We start from the raw sequence: 27722 nt of genomic DNA, 5'->3' as shown, positions 1-27722 counted from the left end.
GCCTGAATGCAAAGAAGCCCGCCGGCGGTCTTGCAGCTGCCCAAGTGCCTGATTCCGGTACCTCGCCCCATCCGCTCGGTGGCGTTGCCATGGTGAGTTTGGGTGGTATGAATTCTGCTACTCCTGGAGCAGTGTTTCTCAACCTTGGCAGCTTTAAAATGTGTGGACTTCGCACATTGTTGGGCAGGGTAATTAGAGCTGAAGTCCATATGTGTTAAAATTGTTAAGCTTGAGAAACACTGCACTGGAAGACGCCACCTCCACAGACATTTTTTGCAGGATCAATTACTGGACGGATTGCTTTTTAGAGTTATTAAATTCTTTTATCTGTTGAACAGTGGGCATGAAGAGCATGGGGAACTCGAGATTCATTGAGTATAATATAGATAAGAAGCAGTCCTGCCCTGGTCCTCGCCCAAGTGCAATTTGTGCGAGATAATACAAGGGGTGAAACGTTTTAAACTGGAAGGGCAACGAGAAGTTTGAGGTCTGATCTGGTGAGTAGAAGCAAGGGAGGTCCTGGATGTGCCCTGTCTTATTCAGCCCTTTGAAACTCTCTGGATCTGGATGGTTCTTCCTCCGAGAAAGACATGGAATAATCCATTCTTCTCATGCAATATATATCTGATGGCATTTGGCTGCACACAAGCAGTGGTAACTGTTTATCAGTTTCCTGCTTGGAGAAGATAGAAAATATGAACATAACTTGATCTGAATTTAAAGGGGAGGAAATATAAAGAGAGGTAATTTGAGGACAGGTATATGTGTAGGAAGAAATCCAAATCCCACATTGAGAATCCCATGATCACACCTTGCTTTACTCTCTCTATATTCTGGCTGGCAGGCTTTATGTGTGATTTGTCTGTTTGCAAAAGAACATTTTTTATCTAGGATGGAACTTTTGTAGTGTTTTAATATTGCAAAAATACAGCCTTAATTTGGCAGGGGGGGGAGGATTCAGTAATCACAAAATAAATTAGCTTCAAACAGATTAAGTTGGTTGATGATGCTTCATCAATTTCAGTTGATTTATAAACCCGGAGTGCTATGAAATCTGGAGTTAATGTACTCCACAAAAGCATTCTCCAATCTGCTTCCAGGTGAGTGGACTTCAATTCCCCAAATTCTCAAAACTGGCTCTGCTGGCTGGACATTTTAGAAGCCCATATTCTGAAAAATATTAAAATCAGTTTATATTGATGGAAGATTTTTTTTATTTTATAAGGTGTTTTTTTTAAGAACTAAGAATGCTTAGGAATTTACAAAGAATGTATGTGTATGTGCCTATGTGTGGAGTTTTGGCAAAAATTCATTCAGCTAATTTTTGAAGTGTGTACTGACATGGATTGTGTAGCGCTTATACACCATTTTTACTAGAACCATTCCCTCATTTTTGTATTTATAAATACAAAGTAATTTATAATACACACTAAATACAGTACATATTTTATTATCAGCCCTGCTCTAATTTCCTGATATAGCACTCATGCCTAATTTTCTTCCCTTCCTCAGTGGAATTCAGAATAGATTATTAATGTCTCAAGTCTATGCATTTTCTGTACTTAGAATAAGTGGCGTGCAGAAGAGTACTGCTACAGATGCTGCACACTTTGGTTGACATTGCTTATATGGAGGCTTTTTCTTCTTCTTTATTCATGGCTGGCACACCCAGTGTGTATTTTGAACAATCTTGGTTTCCTGTCCCACATAAACAGTTAACCATCTGTACAAGCAGGTGGTTGATATAAAAGGGAAAGGCCTCTTTGTAAAGCTTCTCAAACTTTTACTGTCCTACAGGGTTTTGAAACATTGCAAGGAAAATGCTTACTTTCAAAACTTTCATGGTTTTTTTAAAAGACCAACCTATTTATATTAATCCTTCATTTTATATTTGTAAAACATTAATTGGCCTTATCTTACTTCAGGCAAACAAAAAAACTTGGCAACTACTTGGTGTCAAAAGTCAGAAAGCTTTTTAGGGGAATTCCATTCTACCTGATTCTACAGGGTTTTGAAACATTGCAAGGAAAATGTTTACTTTAAAAACTTTCATAGTTTTTTTTAAAGACCAACCTATTTATATTAATCCTTCATTTTATATTTGTAAAACATTAATTGGCACTATCTTACTTCAGGCAAACAGAAAAAAAACTTGGCAACTTCTTGGTGTCAAAAGTCAGAAAGCTTTTTAGGGGAATTCCATTAATTCTACGTGAAACCCCAACTCTAATTGTTGGAAAACCAACAATGGCAGACTCTGATTTTATTTTGCAGTTAAAATACAGGGCATTTTGGTCACACACAATGAACACTCCAATAAATGGATTCAGGCAGCACAATGGTTTAAAATTGCCAGTTGTCAGAAGAGGCAGTTGCTTTTGCTTTTGCAATTGGAAAGAGCTTTGAAAGAGATTATTGACCATTTTAAGGTGGATAATTCTTTTATTTTTTTTATTTATAAAATGCCAAAATGGAAACATCAATGGAGAAAATCCAATAATAACTGCATATTTTAAAAATGCCTTTTATAGTGATTAACATATAACTATAAAATAAGTATAAAAGAGGAAAATACCTAAAATATCTACATAATATCCATTTGGTATCAATATGGGATTCTGTTCATAAATTTATTATTAAATCTGACCAATAGGAAATACATTTCTTCAACTTCTTAGTTTTAGAATATTAAAAGTTTTCAAAAATAACTAACAGATTCATATTCTGAAGCCATTACTTAGTACCAGTTTCTTTACATTTATGTAAGATTGCCTGCTTTGCAAAGCCCAAGACTGTCACAACCCCTGGTAAGCCCCAATTATGGGAGGAAGCTAACAGCTTCCATTATCTGTCAATCGGCTCACCACAAGAGTCCATCACGACAGAAACCCAATATTTTTACTGTTGCCTTTGTTACACATTTTGTGTTATATTTGTGCTGATAAATAATAAATAAAGGGAGACTAGTATAGATCTATTTCAAGCTATTTAGCTCTCACTTGTGGCTTAATGGCTAAGACGTTTGTCTAAGATGTAATATAGCACAAGTTCAAATCCCAACAAGGGTATGGCTAGCTTATATATATGCTTATTTCATTTCTTTCCAAAACTGTATTAATATATTTGATGATTTAAAATAAAAATAAATCTATTTTTTGGACAAGATCAAATTGAGTTTCATAGAAATCTGCCACAAAAATCTGATATCAATCTTTTAAATTCCTAATCTTTAGAGTGTTCCAATAGACACAAATTATTTTTCTGATGGAATTTGTTTCATTCTTAAATCAAAAGAAGTAGACTTTATGTTATAATAACTGAACGTGTTGAGCTTCCAAGACTGAATATTCTAATATTCACATTTCAGGTATAGAATGATCTTAATCATTCTGTTTTAAAATTCAATTTAAATTTAAATTGCTAGTGTCATCCATCTTTTAAGGATCTAAGACTCTGAAGCTGCTAAATAATCTGTATATTTTGCCATGAGATGTTATAGGTAAATCATATTTGGAACATAATTTCTAAAAGTCTATAACACTTTTATAATACAAGTTAATAGATTTATTTATTGTTAGCTCAGGCATTCTAGTAAAATTATTTTACAGGGTCATTTTCTTCTCTGATTCTGTATCCAAACATAGCCACTTATCTGGTAAGAACAAATATGTCAAGCAGTTTTCAAGACTAGAAACAAAAAAGACCTATTTAATATACTGGACCTTAAAACCTGCCAACATTTCAGAGGGATTACACATTTATTATTTAAATAGGTCAAAAAGGACAATATTAAAAAAAGTTTTGATTCCAGAAAAGTATCAAAGTCAAAATAAAAGCCCTGTGGTTCTGAAAATTTGATAAGTTAAAGCTGGCTTCATCATAAGAAAACCTCAGTTTGATCCAAATATATTTGAGGAGCGTTGGCTTGCCTGAATTTTTTTCTCATTATAGATAGTCCTTGATTTACAAACATTCATTTAGTGACTGTTTAAAGTTACCACAACACTGAAAATAGTGACTTAAGACTGTTTTTCACGCATATGAAAACATCATACAGCACACATTGCATCATCCCCATGGACATAGATGAGATCAAAATTTGAACACTTGGCAACTGGCTGGTGTTTATGAGGGTTGTAGTGTCCCAGATATCATGAGATCACTTTTAGTGACCCGGCAAGTAAAATCAACGGGGAAACCAGATTCACTTAATAATTGTGTTACTAACTTAACAACTGCAATGATTCACTTGACAACTGGGTAAGAAAGGTCATAAAATGGGGCAAAACTCTTGCTTAGAGTCATAAATTTTGAGCTCAATTGTCATTAGTCAAGGACTACCTGTAATTTTTCTTTGTGAAGTAGTGACACCTAACCTTTGGGGCACCAGGGACCGGTTCCATGGAGGGAAGTTATTCCTTGGACGAGGTGGGGTGTAGTTTCATGGGCTGCCTGTATCCTGCAGATGGGGCTTTGCTTGTTTGCGTGGCCCGGTTTCTGGCATGCTGAGGATCGGTGCTGGTCCACCTACTGAGGGTTGGGAAACCTTATAAAGCAATACATAACATTGGAATCTGTCTTAAAATATATATTTAGTCCAGGATGATATTCATTTTAGAATAACATAGGATAAAGTACCTTGGAATAACAGTGTTGAAAGGAACTTAGAAGGTTTTTGAATCCACCCCCAAACTCAAGCAGGAGGCCTATATCATTCTATACAAATGGTTGTTCAATCTCTTCTTGAAAACTTCTAGAGAGTGCACCCACAATATCTGGAGGTAAGCGGTTTTACTGATTAATTGTTCTCACTGTCAGGAAATTTCTCCCTAGTTACAGGTTGGATATCTCTTTAACCATGTTCTTGTTCTACCCTGAGGTGTTCTGGAGAGTTAGTTTTCTTCTCTGAGAGCCCTTCAAGTCCTCTCTTTGTTGGTCTAGATATATATAGTTCCCTAAACAATTCATGGTACCTTTCATTTTAATTACATTAATGTTGCCCAAGAGATTGAATGGAAGTATTAACCACTGAGTTATGTTTACACTCAAATTATTTTGGAGACTGGGTAATTTTAATACATCAAATGTTTCAATTACATCTGGTTCTTGTGGAACCTGAGTGGTTGAAAGAAAATTCAGAGAAAGAAGACTCCTGTAGACACATACCAGGCAGCATTATCCAATGTGTTTTTTATTAGGAGTTATATATGATGGTGTATGTTAACACATGATATAGTAAGAAACAAAACTGTTCAGAATTGCAGATGATACCTGGAAGATAAGTCATGGCAAAACCTTTCCTTTTTTGTTGCTTATCCAAGTACTGTAGCTTTTTAAGTCAGACTGGAGGAGCTACTGGTACTTGGATAAGCAGCGAAAAGTCAAACCAAAAAAAATGAAGTCCATTTGTCATGTCTCGGTTTCCAGACAACCCTATTTGGATGACTGAGAATCTTTATCAACACATTGCAAATGATAGTTTGCAATGATTGACAAAATATATTTAATTAGATGTAAGAAATAAGCAGATAATTAAATTTAGGCCATGAGATTATTTTTCAGACTTTCCATGCCTAGCTAAAAGTTGTGGTTGGAAACTAAATGATAAAAATATCTTTAAAAGCATTTTAAAACAACATTTTTACTTCTTGACTGTTTAGGAATCACATGTTATCTGCTATTTTTGAGCAGTTTTCCAAAGAACATGTGAAATTAGCCCATGGGGATTGTAATATTAAGCAGGATAAACAATAATAGATTTTCAGTTTATTAGTTAAGGCTAGGCATTTGCTGCTGATTAGATTATACTCTCTGTTTTGTCTGGGTAATATTAAGTGTTCATTTGCTCAATATCTGCTACTACACAAGAGCAGATCTAGAAGGGGCCAAAATTTTAATTTTAATAAAAGTTGATGTTTTTGTAACATTTAATAGAAAAATATATGTCTGTACAAAACTTTTTATATGTCACTGTTTTCAAATTAAAATTTGCCTTCAATTCTATTCCAAGAAATAGACGGTGATGGAAGTTCCCCCTTATATCTGTTGATCACAGCTATGTCCATTAATCAGGATGCTGCATTAAAGCACAATCAATCAGATGAGGGACAATAAAGTTGGCTGCCTTCTAAAAGACATTTCAATCTGCTGAGAAGTGGAACTGAGATGTATTTTAGTTCCACTACTGTTTAATATTTATGTAAATTCAGAGGTTTCTATTCTTACCCAAAGAGGATTTTACTCCCTTAAGCTCAGAGACAGATATATTTGGTAGTGCTGCTTTGTGCCAAAAATGCAACAATTCTCTCTCTTACACAAGTGAGCCTTAAGAAAAGTTTGCAGGCCTTAGCAGAATTCTTCAGGGAGGATTCTTACAATTAATTGCTTCAAGACTAAAATTATGGTTTTCCTCCAGAAGATCTAGCTGCAATAAACATCAATGGTAATAGGAATTAACAAAATAGAAGTTCTGCCTTTCAAATATTTTGGAGTAATTTTTCAAGCCACTGGAAGATGGCAGCAACATTTCTACCAAAATACCTACCTATAATAGTGCCAAGGCAATAACAATAGCACTTAGACTTATATACTGCCCCATAGTGCTTTACAGCATTCTCTTGGCAGTTTACAATGTCATATATGACCCCCAACAATCTGGGTCCTAATACCTCAGAAGAATGGGAGACTCAATTAACCTTGAGTCCCATCAGGATCAAACTCCAGGTTGTGGGCAAAGTTCTGTCCACTGCACCACCAGGGCTCTTCAATTGTGGGCTTCTTTTACCCTAAAGCTGATAGATGCATACCTGCTACCATTAAACTTTTTAGCTAGCTCACATGGTATGCTAGGTAGATTACAGATGGTCTAAACATAGACTACAGTGATTAAAAAAAACCCATGCTGTTCAATCATGTTGTGGTATTAAAGTCCTATAAATTAAATTCTAGTCAAAACAACTTCATAAACTATATTGTGTAGGCCCAACTCCTATCACCTTCCTCATTGTATTCAAGTTTGCTTTTATGCAGTTTTTTACTGTTATAACCATTTTGAGGGTCATTGATTGTAAATAAATACAATTTCAAACTACTACACAAAAACCTGGATTTTGTGAAGAAACGTATTTGCAAAGTTTGCAGTATTTGCTCTGGGGCTACAATCCCTGTTTATGGAGGGGTGGGAACCCCGATCCTTGGCCACTGAGATTGATTAATCTCAGTTTCTCTAAGATGACAAACTTTATATCCAATTTTATGGTATTCATTCATACTCCAACCATAAATGCTGTTATCAGTTCCATACAAATATATAATTTTGTTTAAAAAACAAAAACAAATTGCTAAACAAAGGAGGGGATATATCTATTTAGAAAACCCTGAAAGACAGTTTGCATAATATGAAAACCATATTTTTAATTCTATCTCATAACCTGCTAATTTTTTGAGCAAGAGCGATATGACATCTCTCTGCCTTTATATTCTGTGGGAAAAAAATACTGAGGGAGAATTGATATGCAGGCAGTAATGTACAAAGGAAGCACAACATATATTCAAAGTAACTATGTAACTTAAAATGTTTCTGTATAGTACTAAGCAAATGCAGTCAAATCACAGTATATTTTGAAGAAATACTATCAAATATAAAGACATTCTATTTCAGATAATTTATCTTAAAATGAATGATATTTGAATTGATCATAAGTAGTGTATTGTTTATTTTGATGGGATTGAACCACGAATAGTTTTCTTCAGTTTAGAGATAAGAAAAGAAACTAAATTTGTAATCCATTCAACTAGCTACACACTTATTGTTATGATTGGGGGAGGAAGGTGATAGGAGTTGGGCCTACACAATATAGTTTATGAAGTTGTTTTGACTAGAATTTAATTTATAGGACTTTAATACCACAGTGAACAGATTCCACAAAACACCTTGGAATTATATCATACCTTAAAATATTTATCTATTAATTTATCTTTTTTTCCAACAACAAAATTGAAAAAGCTGAGCCTAATCCATGTCCATAGTAGATGAAAAGTGTGAATGGGTAAAATACAAATAGTTCACAATATCATAGATGAGTTAACTTTCAGTATTTCTCCAGTGGAAAGTCAATACTGCAATTTGGACATTAATTACGCTACCAGCTATATCAACTTCCCTCAATCTGGTGTTCTCCAGATATGTCTTCTATTCCCTTGGTAAAATAATCTTGCTTGTGAGGATTATGGATTTGAAGTCCCACATATTTGGAGAAACAACATTGGAATGGGCAAACTAGGTGTTTCTGTAATTATTTATGGATACTGTAGTTGTACTTGATTTAAGCATCAAGAGAGATGATCAAAGATATGAATTTATAGTTTTTTTGTTTTATAAGTTGAGTTGACTTCTGAGAAGTAAACTCTGCTAGTAAAAATTTATTTACTGATAGTGAATGAAAATGATTTTTAATTCATTCAGTGGAGGAATTTTACCAGCTGGTAAAATACTTATTTTTTACATCACAGTGGTTAACAAAATGTAGGTAATAAAAATGTTATGGACTTATTTATAAAGCTGAAATAAAAATTATAAACACCCACAGTGAAAATTATGTAGTGTCTAAATAAATTTGTTTTGTTAAAGATTGGATATATTGAATAACAGAATAACAGAGTTTGAAGGTACCTTGGAGGTTTTCCAATCCAATCTCTGGCTTAAGCAGGAGACCCCATACTATTCTAGACAACTGGCTGTCCAATTTCTTCTTAAAAACCTTCAGTGTTGGAGCATCCACAGCTTCTGAAGGCAAGCTATTTCACTAGTTAATTGTTCTCACTGCTAGGAAGTTTCTCCTTAATTCCACGTTGCTTCTCTCCTTGATTAGTTTCCATCCATTGTTTCTTGTCTTGCCTGCTGGTGCTTTGGAAAATAGGTTGATCTCTTCTTCTTTCTGGGAGCCCCTCAAATATTGGAATATTGTTATCATGTCATCCCTAATTTTTTTCACTAGACTATACATAACCAATTCCTACAACCGTTCTTCATATGTTTTAGCTTCCACCCTTTAATCATCTTTGTTGCTCTGTTCTGCACTCTTTCCAGAGTCTCAGCATCTTTTTTATAATATGATGACCAAAACTGCATGCAGTATTCAAGGTGTGGTCTTACTAAGGCTTTATAAAGCAGTACTAGTACTTCACATGATCTTGATTCTATTCCTCGGATCTAGGATTGCATTAGCAATAGCAATAGCAGTTAGACTTATATACCGCTTCATAGGGCTTTCAGCCCTCTCTAAGCGGTTTACAGAGTCAGCATATTGCCCCCAACAACAATCCGGGTCCTCATTTTACCCACCTCGGAAGGATGGAAGGCTGAGTCAACCCTGAGCCGGTGAGATTTGAACAGCCGAACTGCAGAACTGCAGTCAGCTGAAGTAGCCTGCAGTGCTGCATTTAACCATTCCGCCACCTTGGCTCTAAACAGCATTAGCTGTTTTGGCTGCTGCTACACATTACTGGCTCATATTTAAGTGATTGTCAATTAGGACTCCAAGACCCCCCTCTCTGTTATTTCTATTGAGCCTAATTTCACCTAATCTGTACCTGCACATTTGGTTTTTCTTGTGTAAGTGTAAAACCTTACTTTTCTCTACATTAAATTTCTTTTTCAAGTCTGTGACGGTCCTTCTGGATCTTGACCCTATTTTCTGGGATATTGGTTATTCCTACCAATTTATTGTCATCTGCAAAGTTGAGGAATTCCCCTTCTATTCCCTCATCTAATTCATTTAAGAAGATATTGAGTGCACTGGACCTAAAATGGAACCTTGGCGTACCCCACTGCTTACTTCCCTCCATATAGATATAGTTCCATTAAAAACAAACAAACTAGGAACCATCCAGAATGAATATAAAAAGACTGACAAAAGCAGTTTTGTAACAACTTATGAGAAGTCATTTAGAATAACATTTCAATGAAAGGAAACACTTGTTTTTTGTATATGTGAAGCCACATATTATTCCCCCTCTAAATGCTACTTCTCTTATTAAATCAGCTGGTGTCCTCAATTATTTCCTTATTTTCCTTTGACTATGTCATCCTCGTCTTGCAAGATAAATTTACCAAATATTACAAACAAATCCAGCCTAACTGAACTGCAGCCTTGAGAATACTCTTATGGAAAGATTTTTTTCAGGCAGCTGGGCTGTGACTGAGACTGTGTGTGTTGACACCCACAAATCTGGTGAGGAAAAATAGCATAATGAGCAGCAGTATCACTAAAACTGAGAATTTATTGAATTTGAATGCCGACAAAAGGTAAGAGTTTTGATTCGAAGGGAAATATTATCTCCCATAAATTGAGCTCGAGATTTTTCAGGCAAGAGCTATAAAATCAGCTTTCAAATGAGAAAGTTAAGTTCAGAGATTATGATGACATGGGTCTTTGTGGGGAGAAGCAGAGTAAATGATGACACATATAATTATATATAATTATAATTTTGTTATAATTTTGTACGAGGGTGAGTAGAACTAAGCTGCTGAGTGCTAGCTATCAGTTCCTCCATGATTGCCTATTTGTGGGATAGGCAGGGCAGGGGTGGGGTATGTGTGTGTGTTCCTATGTGGCACAGAATGGAACAAATTGTTCTCCTGGAAATGAATCCAAGTTCTCCTCTTAAGACAGGCTTGTGTGGTACCATTGTGTGCGTCTCCTCCCACCTGTTTTAACACAAGCTTGCATTATTTCAGTTCCATTGCAAAACAATTTGTACTTGCAGTGGTTTCTCCTCCCCCTTCCATTAGTGTTACTTTGTTTTGTCTTTAAAAAAAAACAACTATGGTAATTCAGACAGTTGGCTTTTTAAATAATATTGCAGTAGTATTTCAAATGCTACTTCAAAGCAGCATAATCTTCACTGTGGTTTGGAACTCAGAGTAGATAATAACATAAATTTTATTGTAATTTATTTTTTAGTTTCAGAGATTTGTGGCCAATGTTCCTTCCCTCTTGCTCCTCCCCCTCCCTTCCTCTCTTTTTTCTTCCTTCCTTCCTCCCATTCCCTAATTGTCAGCCTTTTTAAAGTTCTCATTTTAAAGTATTTTCTGTCCCCTTTATTATTTTCTGATAAAGTGTCTCAAATTAAGAATTTGATACACTTTAAAAATACTTTTAATAAAAATAATAAACTTGTTTCCTTTAAACGACAATGAATTCAATATACAATAAAAGTGGTGGCCTTCTAATAATTGCTGCGTTTCTTTTCCTTTCTTAAGCATTTTGTTCAGTTTAAACGTTATTTGCTGATCCAGCATCATCTCAGAAGCTCAGAGCAGGTAGTCTTTAACCTAAAACAGTTCATTTAATGACTGAAATTACAATGGCACTGAAAAAAAGTAACTTATGAAGGTTTTTCACACTTAAGACCATTGAAGCATCTCCACGGTCATGTGATCAAAATTTGGATGCCTGGCAACTGGCCCATATTTATGATGGTTGCAGTATGCTGGAGGTCATGTGATAATATTTTACAACCCACTGATAAGCAAACTCAATGGGGAAGTAAAATTCACTTAACAACTGTGTTATTAAAGTGATTCATTTAACAACTGTGGCAAGAAAGATTGTAAGATGGGACAAAACTTAACAAATGTCTCAGCAAATTTGGAGCTCAGTTGTGGTCGTAAGTCAAGAATTACCTGTACAAGAGGTACAGATGGTAGATGGTAGATGGTAGCTAAGTTACTTCCTTTTTAATAAGCAACAAAAGAGCTCACTGGAGAAAATAAATGTGGCAAATTTATAAGGTATGTATGTATGTATTTTTGGTTTAAAGCATGGTCAGAGCTGCCGTCTTTCTATAAATCTTGGTATGTGTGTATGGAATGCTGGCTTTGTTTCAGTAAGTGGATTGATTGGCTGTGGTTGTATCATGATTGGTAGATTGGTGCTGATTGGTGCTGGCTGTGTGTCCATTGTTGTTTTGTGTTGTAACTGCCTGGGTGGTGGGTGGGGCTCATTTGTTGACTAGGGCTGGTTTCCAACATTGCTAAGACAATCTCAATCTTACATGGGAAAAGACACGAATACAAGACCAGCAAACCTACACCCATGAAAATTTACGAAAACAAATATACATACATACATATGTATGTACGTATGTATGTAGGTAGTCCTCAACTTATAACTGACTTTGCTTGTCAGAAGGGATCAAAGAGAGATGCAAAAAGAGATCACATGACCCTGGGACAGTGCAGCTGTCATAAATATGAATCAGTTGCCAAGTGTCTGGATTTTGATCACATGTTCCTTGGGGATGTTGCAACAGTCGTAAGTATGAAAAATGATCATAAGTCAGTTTTTTCAGTGCTGTTGTAACTTTGAATGATGACTAAATGAACTGTTGTAAGTTGAGGGCTGAACTTCATATGAAGTATATACAGAATTGGGCAAGCTCCAGCCTTACAAGACAACAAACCTTCCACAGCACAGCACAGCACAGCACAGCACAAGTTGGCTATATGAATTGAACTGCAGACCTTATAACCTTCTACTAGCCAATGGACAGGTAGTTACACTGGTAGTGAAAACTGAAGGGCACCAGACTGGGAAAGGTAGGTCCAGGATTTTGCTATAGCTGACTGAAAGGGCTGCTACTTCTGGAATGTACCGAGCTCTTCTCTGACATAATAGTGCTATTTAAAAGCCATCACTAGGCCATTTGTGCTCATCTGAATAACCAGCAGCAGGAGGAGCAATAACAAAAATAAATAAATCCCCCCCCTTCAGTTCAGATTGAAAACAGTGGCCTATTATTAAGGAGAAATGATGGTATCTCTCTCTGGAATGTTCCAATAGAATCACACAATTATTCTTTCTTTCTTTCCCTCTCTCCCTCTCTCCTTTTTGATTTCAGAACAAAGGCTTCGCCCGGAAGAGCCACGTGTTCCTGCCAAAGTTTTTTAAGAAAATGTCCTCCCAGCCCAAGGAGCGCCCTGAGAGTTTGCAGTTCCCCTTTCTGGATGATGATGAAACGATTACCACCATTCTGGAATCAAAAACTTTTTTTGTTCTCCGAGGTTTACCAGGCAGTGGAAAATCTACCTTGGCACAGGCCATCCAAGACAAGTATAAGAATGCTTGCAAAATCATTTCAGTTGACCACTATAAAATCCAGCCTGCTATCAGGAGTGCCATTCCTGATGATTACAACAAGGTGGATGAGGATCTAGCTGACTATTGCAAGCGTGACATCAGCGTGGTGGTGGTAGATGACACCCACCACGAACGGGAGCGGTTAGAGCAGCTTTTTGACATTGCAGACAAATACCGCTACAAAGTCATCATTGTGGAGCCCAAAACCTCATGGAAAATGGATTGCTTGCAGCTCAAGGATAAGAATCAATGGAAACTTTCAGCTGATGAGCTAAAGAAATTGAAGCCCAGTTTAGAAAAGGATTTCCTCCCCTTGTATTATGGATGGTTTTTGAGCAAAAGGAACTCAGAGCACTTGAGGAAGACCGGGCAGGCATTTTTGGATGAGCTTGCTAATATTAAAGCCTTCAAAAAAGAGTCCAATAAATACTGTGGGTGCTTCCCCCCTTCCCTGCTTTTTTATTTATAGAAAATTGGCTGCCTACTAACTTAGATGTATAATCCTTTTAATGCTTCTCAGGCTTTGCTAATATGCTCACTCTAACATAATTTGCTGAAACATCCTTAAACCTCATCTTAGAAGCAAAAAGAAAAACCATTCCATGCTAATTTTTTAGTTTGTATGATGAATCTGGGAAACCTAGGGATATTGTTTTGATTTCCTTTTGTTTCCACACTGCTTTCTCAAAATTGTCACTAGATAATGAACCTCCAAGGAGAAAGCAAGATCTATCACATAAACCATTTTTTTTAAAAAAAACATCATTCTTAGAAAAATATTTTGGTAAAGAGCAAATGCACATCTTCCCAACATTCTGTTTGCTTTAAAACAAATAGCTGATTTTTATGTGTTTTCCAATGATGCACCAAATAATACTGTGAGTTCTTGCATATTCCTAATTTCTGGATTCATCCTCCAACTGTCATTCTATTCCTTTACTTGACTGCCATCTGTTTCTATGCACTGAAAACTCATAATGTATTTTCATTTCTACATGCGCTTCTGCATTCTAGTATCCCTAAGAATCTCTAAATACAAACTGTTCTCCAAGCTCTAGAATTTGGTCTTCCAGATGTTGCCCACAAGTTCTTTGAACTCCATAAAATCATTGTGACAACCTTCTTTATCTATTCCACTTGCAAAAACCTTTGTTCTTGCTTACAATCTTGGATCTAATACCGTATAGCTAGTAGATCCTCATATACCTGTAGATATAGCAGATCTGCTAAATAACACCCATGCCAGTTCTGTTTTAAGGATTTGGTCTTCAGAATGAATTTATCTTCCTGACCAGATTATGCTGGGGGGGGGGGCAGAGTTTTCTTTTAATATAATACAGCATATTTAGAGGCAGCTGAATTAGGGAAGTCTAACTTGAAAGGGACATGGTGGCTCAGTAGCTAAGACACTGAAGTTGTTGATCAGAAAGGTCAGCAGTTCAGTGGTTCGAATCCCTAGTGTCATGTAATGGAGTGAGCTCCTCTTACTTGTCCCAGCTTCTGCCAACCTAGCAGTTTGAAAGCATGTAAAAAAAGGAAGTAGAAAAATAGGAACCACCTTTGATGGGAAGGTAACAGCATTCCGTGAGCCTTCAGTGTTTAGTCATGCTGGCCACATGACCACAGAGACGTCTTCAGAAAGTGCTGACTCTTCGGCTTTGAAGCTGAGATGAGCACCATCCCCTGGAGTCGGGAATGACTAGCACATATGTGCGAGGGGAACCTTTACCTTCAACTCGAAATATCTTACCTTCCTTCTGTGCCAAACTATAAATGCAAGCAACATTGTAGTAAGCAAAAAACAGATGATACTCCCATCATTTCTTCCAACCATCAGAGTAAACTGTTTAAAAATATTTAAAGAGCACTAGCTTAGAGAAGGCTGTAATTGACTAAATGTCATTACCTTCATTATGCATATGGTATTCATTCTCCAGTACTTCACGGTTCTTTGGCTAATATAGAAAAGCAAAACACTTTGTTTTTGAAACAGATTTAAGAGAGACTTCCAATATTAGGAGAGATTAATTTTCTGACCTGCCGCACAGAAGCTGTGTGCTATTTAACATACAAACCTGTGCGCAGTCTCTGTTAATAAGTCACTCTCCTCTTCATTTTATTTGTTTAAACTGTGGAGGATTAAGCTGGTTTAGATACTTTTAAAACTTTTTTGTTTCTATAAAAGCTGAGCTTTGTGAATGCTAAATTGTGCCTTTTCTGTGAATGTTTCTGCATAAGCAGTAACATAATTCTACTCTAAGGCTCTCATTTTCCATCATTATTCATCCTTGGAATTTGACTTGAAAATATTATCACCTATTCCTCCCCCCCTCCGAACTAACAAAACTAAACATATCAAATGTAATCTACACCAAATATATAACCATATTCCTATGCCAAATTTTGGTAGGTTTATAAGATAAGTAATTTCAAAAGTCATTTCTAAATTCTTTCTATATGGCTGATGTCAGTTTCCACAATATTAGTTTAAAAGGCCATAGGTGTTGGGGAGATAGCAAGTAAACTAAATTAAAAATAGGTTTTAGCCTAATGTTTTTTAAAGCTTTTTTTCAAAAAGAATGCTGGTTGGGGAATTCTGGGAGTTGTACTCCATATATCTTGAAGTTGCCAAGTTGCTTAACAGTGGTCTAAGCTTAATAGCCAGTTAAAGATTAAAGAGAATCATGTCCCCCCCTCCCCAAATCATGGTAGTAGTGAGTGTCGCTAAAGATGGGAACTGAGAGTTCTTTAAATAGCAGCTCCTTCCTATTAATGGAAGGCAAGTAGTGTTGGGTAAATTTGCCATACCAGATAATGTTGGATTGTAATTCCTATAATCCAGCACTAGTGTGGGGAATGTTACACAGAGAGGTAGGAAACGCACAGCAAGAAAATGGAGGATGCAGACATTGTTATGCCACTTGGGGAATAAAATGCTCAGTAGTGTTGAATGAAATTACATATCTTTTTTATATGTAAACTCCATGGGCATTTTTGGCAAGAGTTCTCATCTCAAATGGAAATATTTCTTATCTTGTATCATGATCTATCTTACCAAACTAATATTGCAAAAATAGTGTGAGGGGAAAAGTGCATTTAAAGAAAACTATGAATCTGAAACACTGAGGCTTGCTCTCTTTGTTGTTTTACAGTTGGGCAGCCCCCTGAAGAACCCAAACTGAAAATTGATCTGACCAGCTACTTTGTGAAAAGGCCTCCAGGGGTTTTGCACTGCACAACTAAATTCACTGACTTTGGGAAGGCTCCAGGAGCAGATGACTATGCACAGCAAGATGTGAGAATTTTTCTTTTTATGCTGATGGAAACATGATAGCATGTAAAGTAATTTTTCAAGCTGATTTTATGTGGGAAAAGTCCAACTTCCTTACTCTCTTTGAATTATTTTAAGAGAGAGAAATAGCGTATTTTCAAAGGAATCTGAATACCCCTCCCATTTAAAATTAATATTGTCAGCATTCGGGCACTGTGCAAAATTGTCAGCATTTAATGCACTAGGTAAGATAAATTTTCTTAAAAATAATAATTGGTATAAACTTGAAAAAAATGTAGTTCACTTTATTTCCTAAACAATTATTACCAGAAATAAAGAATAATTATACATGGTACTATAGAATCTCTCCTTTAAAATTTCCTGTATTTAAATTACTCATTATAGAAACATTCATTTTATAATAGATCAATTTTATTATGTAGATTTTTTTTTCAATTTTAGATTTTATTAACTGTAACCTTCCTTGAACATATTTACATAAAACATGTGACTATTCTTTGATCAAATTTAGTCAGGGTATCTATGTATGTGCTATGAGAAAATGAGAGGGAGACATACTTTTAAGAAACTCTTTGAGCATCTATTCATATGCCTCAAAGTATTATCACCCAATGGAGTTGAGTTACTTTTCACATTATTCCCTACTTCCTCAGCTGTGGTCCATTCTAACCTAGAATAGATATCTGCCAAGTGATCCAGTTTGGATAGTCCAGATTGGGACAGAAATCTATTTTGGGAAGATTGTAGATTTGACTAAATCCATCATTAAAAAAAACAAAAACATGCTCCTGAAAGTTTTTGTGGAAGCAGTTTCCAGTTTAAGCGCTGCTTTATGCCTGAAACAGCAGAGACATGCCAGCTGCCTGGGCTTATTTTGCCCACAAATGATGGAATCCTGGGTGGAGTTGGGTCAAGGGTGGTGGCAGCACTCAGTATATCCTCATGCCACAACATGCTAAAAGTCTTAGTGTTATCTGGGGTTTGGGTGGTGCAGCTGAGCAAAGTCCAAGTTCTACAGTTTCCAACTTGTTTATTGCTCCAGAAAAAGGCATTTCTCACAGCAATCCGATGTTTATTTTCATTATATCATTGATACAATAAGTCCAAGCAATAATATTGTGATACCCTGTTCAGATTCTTGTATTTTACAGAGGTCATGGGATTGAACTCGAATAAAGGTGTCCAGAAAAGGAAAACTGTGTTTAGCAGTTTCACTATATAGAGATGGTTTAATCCAGGGTTCCCCAACCTCTGGGCTATGGACTGGCACTTGGCCACAATCTGCCAGGAACTGGGCTGTAGAAGTGATAGAAACCCCATACGAGTATGTACAGGATGCAGGCAGCAGGCAAAACCATGCCACCCACCCACCCCGGCCCCATGGAAAAATTGGTCTCCATGAAACCAGTTCCTGGCTCCCAAAAGGTTGTGGGGGGGCGCTGGTTTAAACTTTGATTGTGCACAGAAGGACATATATTGTTTGGGACCTATTTATTTTAAATTTATAACCTTCTTTTCACTCTGGAACTCGAGAGCGCCCATGTAGTTTTTCCTTCTCCCTATAATTCTGTGAGATATGTTGGATTAAGAGTGTGACTGATCAAAAATAATTATGGTAATGTCCTTGTTAAGAGTGGAGCTGAACACGTCTCCCTGCACCTAGTCCAGTATGTTAACTGCTACACCACAGTAGCTTTGTTCTGTTGAAACTATCCTTTTTGGTATAGACTTTTAAGGGGCAGCATAATCCGAGTATTTCCGTATTGCAAGCATTCTGACTAATGCAGCTAGAAGGCATTATGTTGCTTGCCATAAAGTTTTCATGCCCAACTGAAGGTGCTAGTAAACACTTAAGTAGCACACCTATAACTTCATCAGCCAAAATGTGACTGACTGATTTTCATTTTGGCCAATTATGTGAACCCACTATATATGGCCTACTTAAAAAAAACACTCCATTATTCAGCAACATACAGTATTATAGTGTCTTGCATAGCCAATGAAAGGTCTATCTCTCCCCTATGAAAGAGAAATTGCTTTTATCAGAGGCCCCCGAGGGGAGACTCCTAATGATGAAATGAGAATATCCCAAGTGTGGAATATTTTATGCACAGGTGTACATTTGGGAGAATAACTTATTTGATACAAATCAAATATTTGCTTAATTATTTTAATTTAGTTCATTTGTTGTCATTTTTACTGTGTCACTTCTTTTGACCATCAGTGTTTATTTTTATCTCATATTTTATAAGTCATGCATTTTATGCTCCTGCCCCTCTTCCCATATCTAAAGACAGTTTAGACATAAATAATAGCATGGAATGTTTAGATAAAGTTAACACGAGGGGCTGGTAATGTTTCTGAATTTCATAGTTCATAGGCAAATATACACATTCCAGAATAATCCTGCAGGATCCAATCTGAGCCTGTCACCGGCATCAGAGGTTGAATCTTCTGACCTTTTGCTGGAGTCCATCTTCAGGGAACTTCTCTCTACCAGAAGGTGTCGCATGTCTACATGAATATGTCCACACATTCTGATAGAGGAGTTCCTTGAAGATGCATGAGTCTGAAGTCTAGACCTCTGGTCCAGTTGTTCCACTCAGATTGGATAGTTTTTTAAACATCCAAATCATGCAACCCTAATCCAGCCTTCTCCAATATAGAACATTAATGACATTTGAACTACATCCCTGGCTGGGCTGGTGGGAATCCAGAGAGAGAGAGAGTCTTGATTTGAAGGTGTTAGGTGTGGCCAGGTTAATCTGAGTTGAATACCCAGCTTTTCTTAAGAGAAGTCATTTCTTTTGCAGGTTGTGAAGACTTCTTATGGAAAATCATTTTTCCTGACCATATCTGCTCTATTCGTCACCCCAAGAACTGCTGGTGCCCGTGTGGAATTGAGTGAGCAGCAAATGCTTCTATGGCCCGGAGATGTGGATGTGCTACAGCCAGCAGTCAGCCTCCCAAAAGGCAGCCGAGCCCACATCACTCTGGGTTGTGCCAGTGGGGTAGAAGCTGTCCAAACTGGCCTTGACCTCCTTGAATTTGCAAAACTGGAAAAGGCAGGGAACAAAGGCGAGGAGGTTGGGGAGATTGGTGGTGGAAAACTTTTGTCCTTTGGGAATGGAATGTGGATGCTTTCGCTTTCAAAAAAGATTGAGGTGAGAGCTATCTTTGGTGGCTACTATGGAAAGGGAAAACTGGTGCCAACTCAAGGAGGTAGCAAACGGGGATCACCCTTTAATTCCTGTATCATCATCTAAGGGCTCTCGTGGTGTCTGCAGTCTTGTTTTCACATGGAATAATATGTAACCTTTTATAAACTCTTCCCCATCACAACACAAATGATAGCATCCTACAACTAAAGCAATTTCTTAATTCTAGTGATGTCCTTTTTAAAGAAATATTTCTTGACTTTCAGAGGCCTGGATTCCTCAGATGGAAAACAGCACTTTTTTATACCTTTAAAATTAATACAACTGAATATATTCCAGCCTTTTGAGGTTTCCTTTTCTTAATATAGAGCCTTTACAAGTTTGCCAGAACTGGGTCTGTTCCTGTGCTGTAAATCTACCTGGTCCTTTACAGCAACATTACTGTTACAGCAGGAGAAGGGAGCTGATTGTACCACTTCAGAGCAGAGGGAAAGCATAAGGGGCAAATAGAACCAACTTTTCTCAATGATTCTTCACATAAAAATTCCCTAAGAGTAGAAAATGAATACTATAGGTAACCATAAAGACAGAACTTTACACCAGTGGTCCTCAACCTTCCCAATGCCATGACCCTTTAATATAGTTCCTCATGTTGGGGTGACCCCCAACTATAAAATTGGTGTCTTGGTTCCTAAGACCATTGGAAATATGTTTTCTGATAGTCTTAGGCGACCCCTGTGAAAGGGTCGTTTGACCCCCAAAGGGGTCCCGTCCCACAGGTTGAGAACCACGGCTTTACGCAGTTCTATTTTCAGCAAAAGTATTGGGAAGGGGATATTTGAAAGTGCGTGACCCCCCCCCCCCTTTTGTATCCTCACATAATCTTTTCATTTGAATTCAAATTCAGGGTAGACTTAGAAAGTTTGGATCAATTATACCTCTGACCGTAGTCTGAAAACACCATAACAAAGTGAATATGATGTTGCAAAATATTAGACTTAAAATGTTCAGACTCACTTCCCAAGTTAACTACAGAGTAGCTAGTTGGATTCAAGGAATCTCAGTTGAGATTCAGAATCAAGGGTGGCCATCTGTAATCAATCTCAGCTTGATGTGAAGGGAAACATGTTACCTTTCTGGTTTGCGGTTGAATAGTCAAAGGATTTGCTTCTAAAATGAAGAATAAGTCCTCATTGTTTTGGTTGAGCATAGTAAGATCTTGCTAGTTAGTATTCCTAAGCAAGTACCAGCTGTCTTTTCCCAGATTTTTTTTAATGGGAAGTGTGAAGCCTCCCCCGCCTTGCAATTTTATGAGTTTTTGAAACATATGTCAAGCATTAACAGAGGCCCATGCTTTAATGAAAAGATCTTGTTAATGTGCAACTCGTGGTTTCATAATGTCTTAGTCTTGTGCCAGTCTGTGATGTTGCTATTGTATAGGTTATAGCTCATTGAATGCTGGCACATTAAATACTGTTGCTGCAGCCCTTCCAGCATTGTCTCTTGTACAGACCTTTAAGGGATTTATATTTTTCTTATCTATCATCTTAGTTCTGAAGCATGGGTGTCTACTAACAGGAATGTAAAACTAGAGAATAGGAATCTGCCTTGCAGTCTCTTAGTTTGTTGTCCTTCCTGTCTTATATTGTTTTAAATGACAGGCATTAGATTTTCAGTAGAGATTTTTATATGTTGTTTGATTAAGATATCAATAAATTACATTTCAACCATTGCCCATGAAAATCAGGGACTAAGACTGCCCTGTACTTTCAGATCATTTTTTTAATAAGGATATTTGAACTGGTGCATTATCCAATAGCAAAATTAGTTATATTAGTTATATAGACTGGATCTGAATTTGCTGCAATTGAATCAAATTATAAGAGTTGCCCAAAGTATTGTATCTAAGAAAAATATTTGGTTATAGAGGGAGACACAAGTAAGGATGTATCTATGATTTTAATTGCATTGGATAAGTAATCCATCAGAGCTTCAAATTTTATGAAAACAGTGCAGTAAAATATGTATCAATGAACAAGTATTTTAGACAATAGATGGTGTGTTCAATGCTTTGATATACAGCTTTGTTTTCTGAAGAATATATTCATGGTGCCATCAAAATGCATATAAACTTAGAAGTAAATCCTTCAAAGTTCAAAGAGGTATATTCTAAGGTAAATATACAAATTCCCTAACACGTTATTTATATATACTGATTCTAACTTCTATCAACCTTAGCCAGCATCACTGTTGCCCCTGCTGTCAGACTGTTGTGAAAGTTGAAGTTCAAAGCACCCAGTACTTAAAACTACGCAACATTTCAAAGCATACTTCAAGGAAGAAACTAACATTTTAAAACTTACAATTTATGTGTTTTTTTATTTTATAACATATTTATATGCAGTATGGCATGAGTTAAACTGCTAAAAATAAGGAGAAGCCGAACATGTTCTAATTTCAGTTGAACCACATCCTATTGAGTGGCATATATTTTGTGTACACAACTGATTTAAGTTCCCCCAAGTAAGTCTAGTTAAACACATAGCCCACTTACTTTCCTTTGAGTAGGAGCTGTATAAACAGTATGTTAGCAACCAAAGTGTTGTCTAGATTATAGCTATCTTTCACACCATCTATTTGCAAAGCTGGGCAATAGATACCTGAACTAATCCCCACTTTTGAGTTGGTTTATTCGTAACATTATGGTTAGTCCTTCCCTTTAACACACAGAATTTAATCTCACTGAACATGACCCTTGTTTTGAGAAAAAATATCCAAGGCCAGCTTTTGCAAATCTGATGCCCTTCAATTAGGTTGAATGACAGTGTTGTTCATTCATAATCAATTATCTTCATTGTGAATGATTTTAAGCCAGGTTAATTTGGGACTATAGGTAATCAAACATATGACAAGAACATTGGACTAGGGCAGATTTTTTTTAACCATCAATGTGAATACAATGACAATAATAGTTGTCCTATGTAATTCCTGGTTATGCTTTTGATATGCTCACATTCAATATGCTCTAGATGGGAGCTAGTTTAAAATGGGAGCTGGTTAACCTATTATACATTGAAAGCTATGAAATAAGTTACAAAACATACATCACTTGAAACTTAGAATTATAAACATCCAATATATAAAGTAAGATAGGTGAATGGTTGGGTCATTTACTTTTCTTGAATGCTTAGCTATACAAGAAAAAGCTGGTTGTGCTATTGCTCAGGAAACAATATAACTTGCATTTGCAAAATATTTGTGTCATTTCTTAAATATTTGTTGTTTAAACATCAAATTACTGTTAATACAACTCAAATATGGTCAAAGCTTTTTAAAAAAACCTGTAAGAAAGAAGCACATTTCAATGGTTTTGATTGATGTAACTTGAAACAATAATTCTTGTTCTGCTTTACAAAATACTTAAGATTCATAGTGACTGTAAAATACACTGAAATAAATTTATTAACATGCAGAAAACATTTGTGTTGATATTTACATTAGACTGATTGATATGGAACTCTTTACTCAAGCCTTTGCTAATCTGAAGTTTCAGATTATATGCAGAGAAGAGATTGGGCTTTTTCATAGGTCTATAGGTTAAGGACTGAAATTGGGTACAGATGTTAACTGTAGTTTACCACCAGTCATTTCGTCTTATGAAAGATGCTCATGGATGCTGCTCTGGAAGTGCTCCATGAGTCTCCAGGTGACCCCAAAGCGAAACAGCCATGCACAGGAAAAGAGCCAGAGCACTTCTAAAGCAGCTATAGGAGGCAAGAAAAATGCATGGCTCCTTTAAGGATTCCAAGATAAATATTCAAATACAGATCTGTGCTTTGTGAAGCACTTTAAAAAAAAAAGAAATTGAACAGTCCTAGTACATGATCGAAATCTGTGGTTCTCTTCCCAGTTTTAACATTGGTAGTCTTCCTGTCTACTTCTCTTGTTATCAAAAAACAAACAAGCTACAATTTAACACCGACTGCCACAGATTTTTGGATTTCTCCCCTCCCAATTATTCAATCTAGCATCATGCCTCCACACTCACAGTCTCAGCAGTGTCTACTCAATTCAAAGAAGCATAAGTCACCAGTGAGATCTGGAGTGTTTATTTTTTGTACATCATATACATTTTATAATAAAGTTAATAGCAATTGGGTGTGCTTCAGTCTGGTTCAAAATTCTGCATATAAACACATTATGAATCCTGCTTAATGAACAGTCACCACTTTTTGTTTAAATAATCTTCACCTTAGATACTGTAAGTGAAAAGATTGAAGTGGGGCACTATGGCTATCCATGTGTCTGAAACTATCCACAGGAGAGAGTAAAGGGAACAGGATGCTGTTTTAAAAACAGAACATGCAACAGATGTATTATTAAGAAGTCTAAAATGGTATGCTATCAATTCCTTGCCAAACAGCCTTTCTTTAGGTGGCTTGAACCTGAAGTTTACCTGTCTGGTCTACCTGTCCTCTGCTCAGGCATTCCTTGCAAATGTAACTGTACAGCAAAGAGGACACTGCATGCAAGAACACTTGTTCAAGTGTACAGGAAAATAGGCAAAAATGGCAAGTTTCCCTAAAATATGCTGCTTTTTGATCTACATCACCAAAGAAATTGTCTCATGCATCACTTCATGAGAAAAGTCTTGGCTCTTAGTTCTCTGCTTAGAGATTTTGTGTACACATATGATGGGAGAAAGTGGTACTTTTAAGTGGTTAAGTGATATTATTTAAGATTGCCAGCAATATATGCCTTCCTCTATGGCAAGCTAACTAGCAGTAAAAAGAATGTTTGAGACCCTCTCTATACCTATTCTTTATTCTCAGGGAGTTTCCATAAGGATAATACCAAAAAGGTTAATGTCTCATTTCACCTTGTTATGATCACTGCAACATTCTGACAATGTATATCTTTACAGGTACACTCCAAGCCTCAGACAGATAATTAATTAATTCTTTGCTTATCCGTCACACATAGTTTTTGGTACCTCTTAAAGATAGCTTGGCTAATTTAAAAAAATATTGAGAGTTAAGAAACAAATTCAAATTATAAAATGATTGTTACTAGGGTGGAGAATTTCAAAAACATGTTATACATGGCCTAATATATAATGCAAGCGTATCAGAACATCTTTAATGACTGCAATGAGAAGAATGGTAGATAATAAAAAAGGTAGAAAGGCAAAGTAATACAGCATTCATCACTTTTTAGGTTGCAATCAGTTTTAAGGTCCAGGAACCTTTTATCATTGACTTTTGGAACTGATAAAAAAATCTTACTACTACTCCCAGCTGTGTAGAGATGATCAGAAAACCTGGCTGCCATCCACTGAAACTCTTAATATTCTTATAATCCTCTGTGAAGTTTCAAAATTAAATTATTGCAAAGAGCCAGAATATCTTAAAAGTAGAAAATTCACAGGATGCCAGGATTGATTCTTGACACCTCAGTCTCTGAAGATAACATGCTGTTGTTTTAACTTCTTTCAACCTAAAGTGATGAAGAGGGAGATGGTTGATTTCATAGCTTTTTGTGCCAGTTTCTGAATTACCCTGTTTGTCATTACCTTTAATAGAGAATGGACACAACACAATTCCACCAAATAACTCTTTTAAATATATGCCTTCAACCAAATACAATAAATTCTACCAATAGAAATTGACTGCGCAATAAAATCCTGAACTATTCAATATTTACTATTTGTTGGCCAAGAATAGGCATGCAATCTTGGCTGAGGCAAACTCTTGAGTTTATTCTCTTCCCGCTTTAGTTTCTCATTTAATCCCTGGACATCACGCAATAGACTGAATTTCTTTAACCATTTTTTGAGTACCTCAATTTGGGAACTATAAAAGAAAATGATGCAGACAAAGTCTAACTTACTGCTAGTCTAAAGTTTATCAGAACCCATTAACTGAGTATCTTGAAAAATAGAGGATTATTCCTAGGACATAATCTGGGCCTCTTTTTAAACAATGTTTCATATTGGATCAATATCTTAACATTTCATTGAACAGAAGTCCAGCACAAGAATAGTTTTAAAATGATTACATTTTTTGAGGTTCTTTGTTAACTTTTCCCCTGGTCTCATAAATAGGAAAGTTGCTAAAACCTATTTGTAATGCAAATGCCACGCCTTTCTTATGTTGAACAATTTCATTCATTGGAATATTGATCTTCCAGGCTAATCTTCCCCAATTTGATTTCCCTAGATGTACTGAGATTTCAGCTTCCCTCATCTCCCAGAGAGTGTGGTCTGAATTGAGGAAAACTAAGGGAGTCTATAAGGAGAATTTTCACCATAAAATGGTGAAAACTGCACCTAGTATATAAAGTGGTTCAACAGGAAAATTGTTAGAGATGATAGTCTACTGATGATTTTTACTATTGTGGAAAAAGGAATGAGCTAATTGTCCATAGCAGAAATGATATTATAGATTACTAACTGTCAATATGGGGCTAATATTGAGCAAAACTTTAAAAAATAACATGAACTTCAATGTGGCTGGTTACTAATAAGGGTTCTTTCCCCTGAAATAATGCTGAATTTCTTCTTTTAAACTTTCAACACATTGTTAAATTCTGAAAAATCTTCTCAACATCAAAAATGCTTTTTGAGATTTCAATTAATTTTAAGAGATTCCAACACTTAAGAGTGGACTTGTACATGCAAGAACCATGACATCACATGTTGAGGTGGAAATTTGAAATATGCACTGTAGATCTAACAACACACACACACATACACACAAACGCATATACCCTTCATAACACCTGACAATCACCTCAGAGTTTATGAGCTTTTTAATGAAATCAAGTGTATATGTTGATCTGGAAGCCACCATCAAAATGGGATGTCCATGTAAGAAATCAGCCCTTACCATTTTCCTGAAGTACTCAAGCAATTGGAAACATAAAGTGTTCCTCAAAGAAAGAGACTCTGGGAATATTAAGAGAAAGTGCTGAGAAGAGGCAACTCTTATTCCAAAAATGACTCAGGGAATAATTCAGTAAAACTTCTTTGTATTTCTCAAGTGTCTGAAATGTTTCTGGAAATAAGGTTTCAATATGGCTACAGTCAGTACAATACAACCAAAGTAAAAAAAACCTCATTTCACTTTCCCCACATTGTGAACCCAATAAAGGCATGGCATATCCAGTTTTCAAAATGTAAGGATTCCCTGAATGAAGTCCCAGCAGCTTAGGAATCTAAAATTACTTAATGGAGAAATCCACAGATTTTTCTCCCTTTCTCTCGCTTTCATATAAAATTAACAAGCTTCCCTTCAAATGCTGGTTTTCTCATCACACTCTAAAGCACACACAAAAAATTGATGTTTCCAACAGAAAAAATGCCACAGCCCTAAGAAATGCTGAGATGCAATGAAGGGAAGATGAAACTTGAAATTAAAAGAAGCAGGTCAGGGAAACTGTGGATTTCAGTAGATGAAATGGACCTGTTCCGTAGTTTAGCCAAACTGGAAAAAGAAATTCCCAGGTCCAGAAGCTGAAAGACATAGATATACAGATTAGCAAATTAGGAAGCAAAGCATCAAAACAATTGTTGCAATATTGAGATCTTTTAAATAAAGTCAGATTCTGTAGCCCACTCAGAAAAAGCATGAAATATAACATACAATTTATCATTATTATGGGAACAGATGCGTTTTTGGAGTGACTGGCAAGGAGAGGAAGTAAGGTTTCTTAGCAAATCAAACCTTGATTAAACAAACAAATCCACAACTGATATCGTGCATATAAAACCCCCAATCTCTTGGCCATCTGCAAAGGGGTCAAACTTGGCTCTGTGAGGGCCCACTCCCCATCTTGTCAGAACCACTGTTAAATAGTACTTTAGGATTTTTATCCTTTTGATGTTTAATTGTCATTAGTCTATAATTTAACAAATTTTAAACCTAATTTAATGCTATTTTTAATATATTGTTTTATTTATTCATATTACATTGCACAGCAATAGCAATAGTACTTAGACTTATATACCGCTTCACAGTGCTTTATAGCCCTTTCTAAGCGGTTTAGAGTCAGTGTACTTCTCCCAACAATCTAAGAGCCCCTCTTTGAGGGAGATTGATGTTTAGAAATAATACACAAAACATAAGCTTT

General features: G+C 36.2%; 2 protein-coding genes across 4 annotated transcripts in view; one reads left to right on the top strand and one right to left on the bottom strand.

The window, feature by feature from the left end:
- Positions 1–23069, top strand: CNP (2',3'-cyclic nucleotide 3' phosphodiesterase). Its single transcript, XM_014052701.2, has 4 exons — positions 1–92; positions 12904–13573; positions 16295–16437; positions 19248–23069. The coding sequence occupies exons 1-4, from the start codon at positions 90–92 to the stop codon at positions 19698–19700; spliced, it is 1269 nt and encodes a 422-aa protein (XP_013908176.2). The 5' UTR covers positions 1–89; the 3' UTR covers positions 19701–23069.
- DNAJC7 (DnaJ heat shock protein family (Hsp40) member C7) overlaps positions 21533–27722 on the bottom strand; it is a 35173-nt gene continuing 28983 nt past the window's right edge. For 2 of the 3 annotated variants that reach the window (XM_087713404.1, XM_014052702.2), the window contains one exon: positions 21533–27105. In XM_087713404.1, coding sequence (XP_087569530.1) covers positions 27068–27105 — 38 coding nt within the window. In that variant the 3' untranslated portion in view covers positions 21533–27067. The remainder of the gene's footprint in view (positions 27106–27722) is intronic. The other variant, XR_015696419.1, reaches the window with a different exon arrangement.

The sequence above is a fragment of the Thamnophis sirtalis genome, unplaced genomic scaffold (genome assembly GCF_051295495.1).
Source record: "Thamnophis sirtalis isolate CommonGarterSnake01/CBP01778 unplaced genomic scaffold, rThaSir2_p1.2 scaffold_4, whole genome shotgun sequence".
Classification (NCBI taxonomy): domain Eukaryota; kingdom Metazoa; phylum Chordata; class Lepidosauria; order Squamata; family Natricidae; genus Thamnophis; species Thamnophis sirtalis.
Note: the sequence above shows the minus strand (reverse complement) of the source record. Positions and strands in the feature narration are given on the sequence as shown.

Coding starts and splice junctions, on each gene's coding strand:
- CNP (XM_014052701.2), top strand. Junction 13,574..16,294: donor AAAAGAGTCCAATAAATACT/GTGGGTGCTTCC, acceptor GTTGTTTTACAG/TTGGGCAGCCCCCTGAAGAA. Junction 16,438..19,247: donor ATGACTATGCACAGCAAGAT/GTGAGAATTTTT, acceptor TTTCTTTTGCAG/GTTGTGAAGACTTCTTATGG.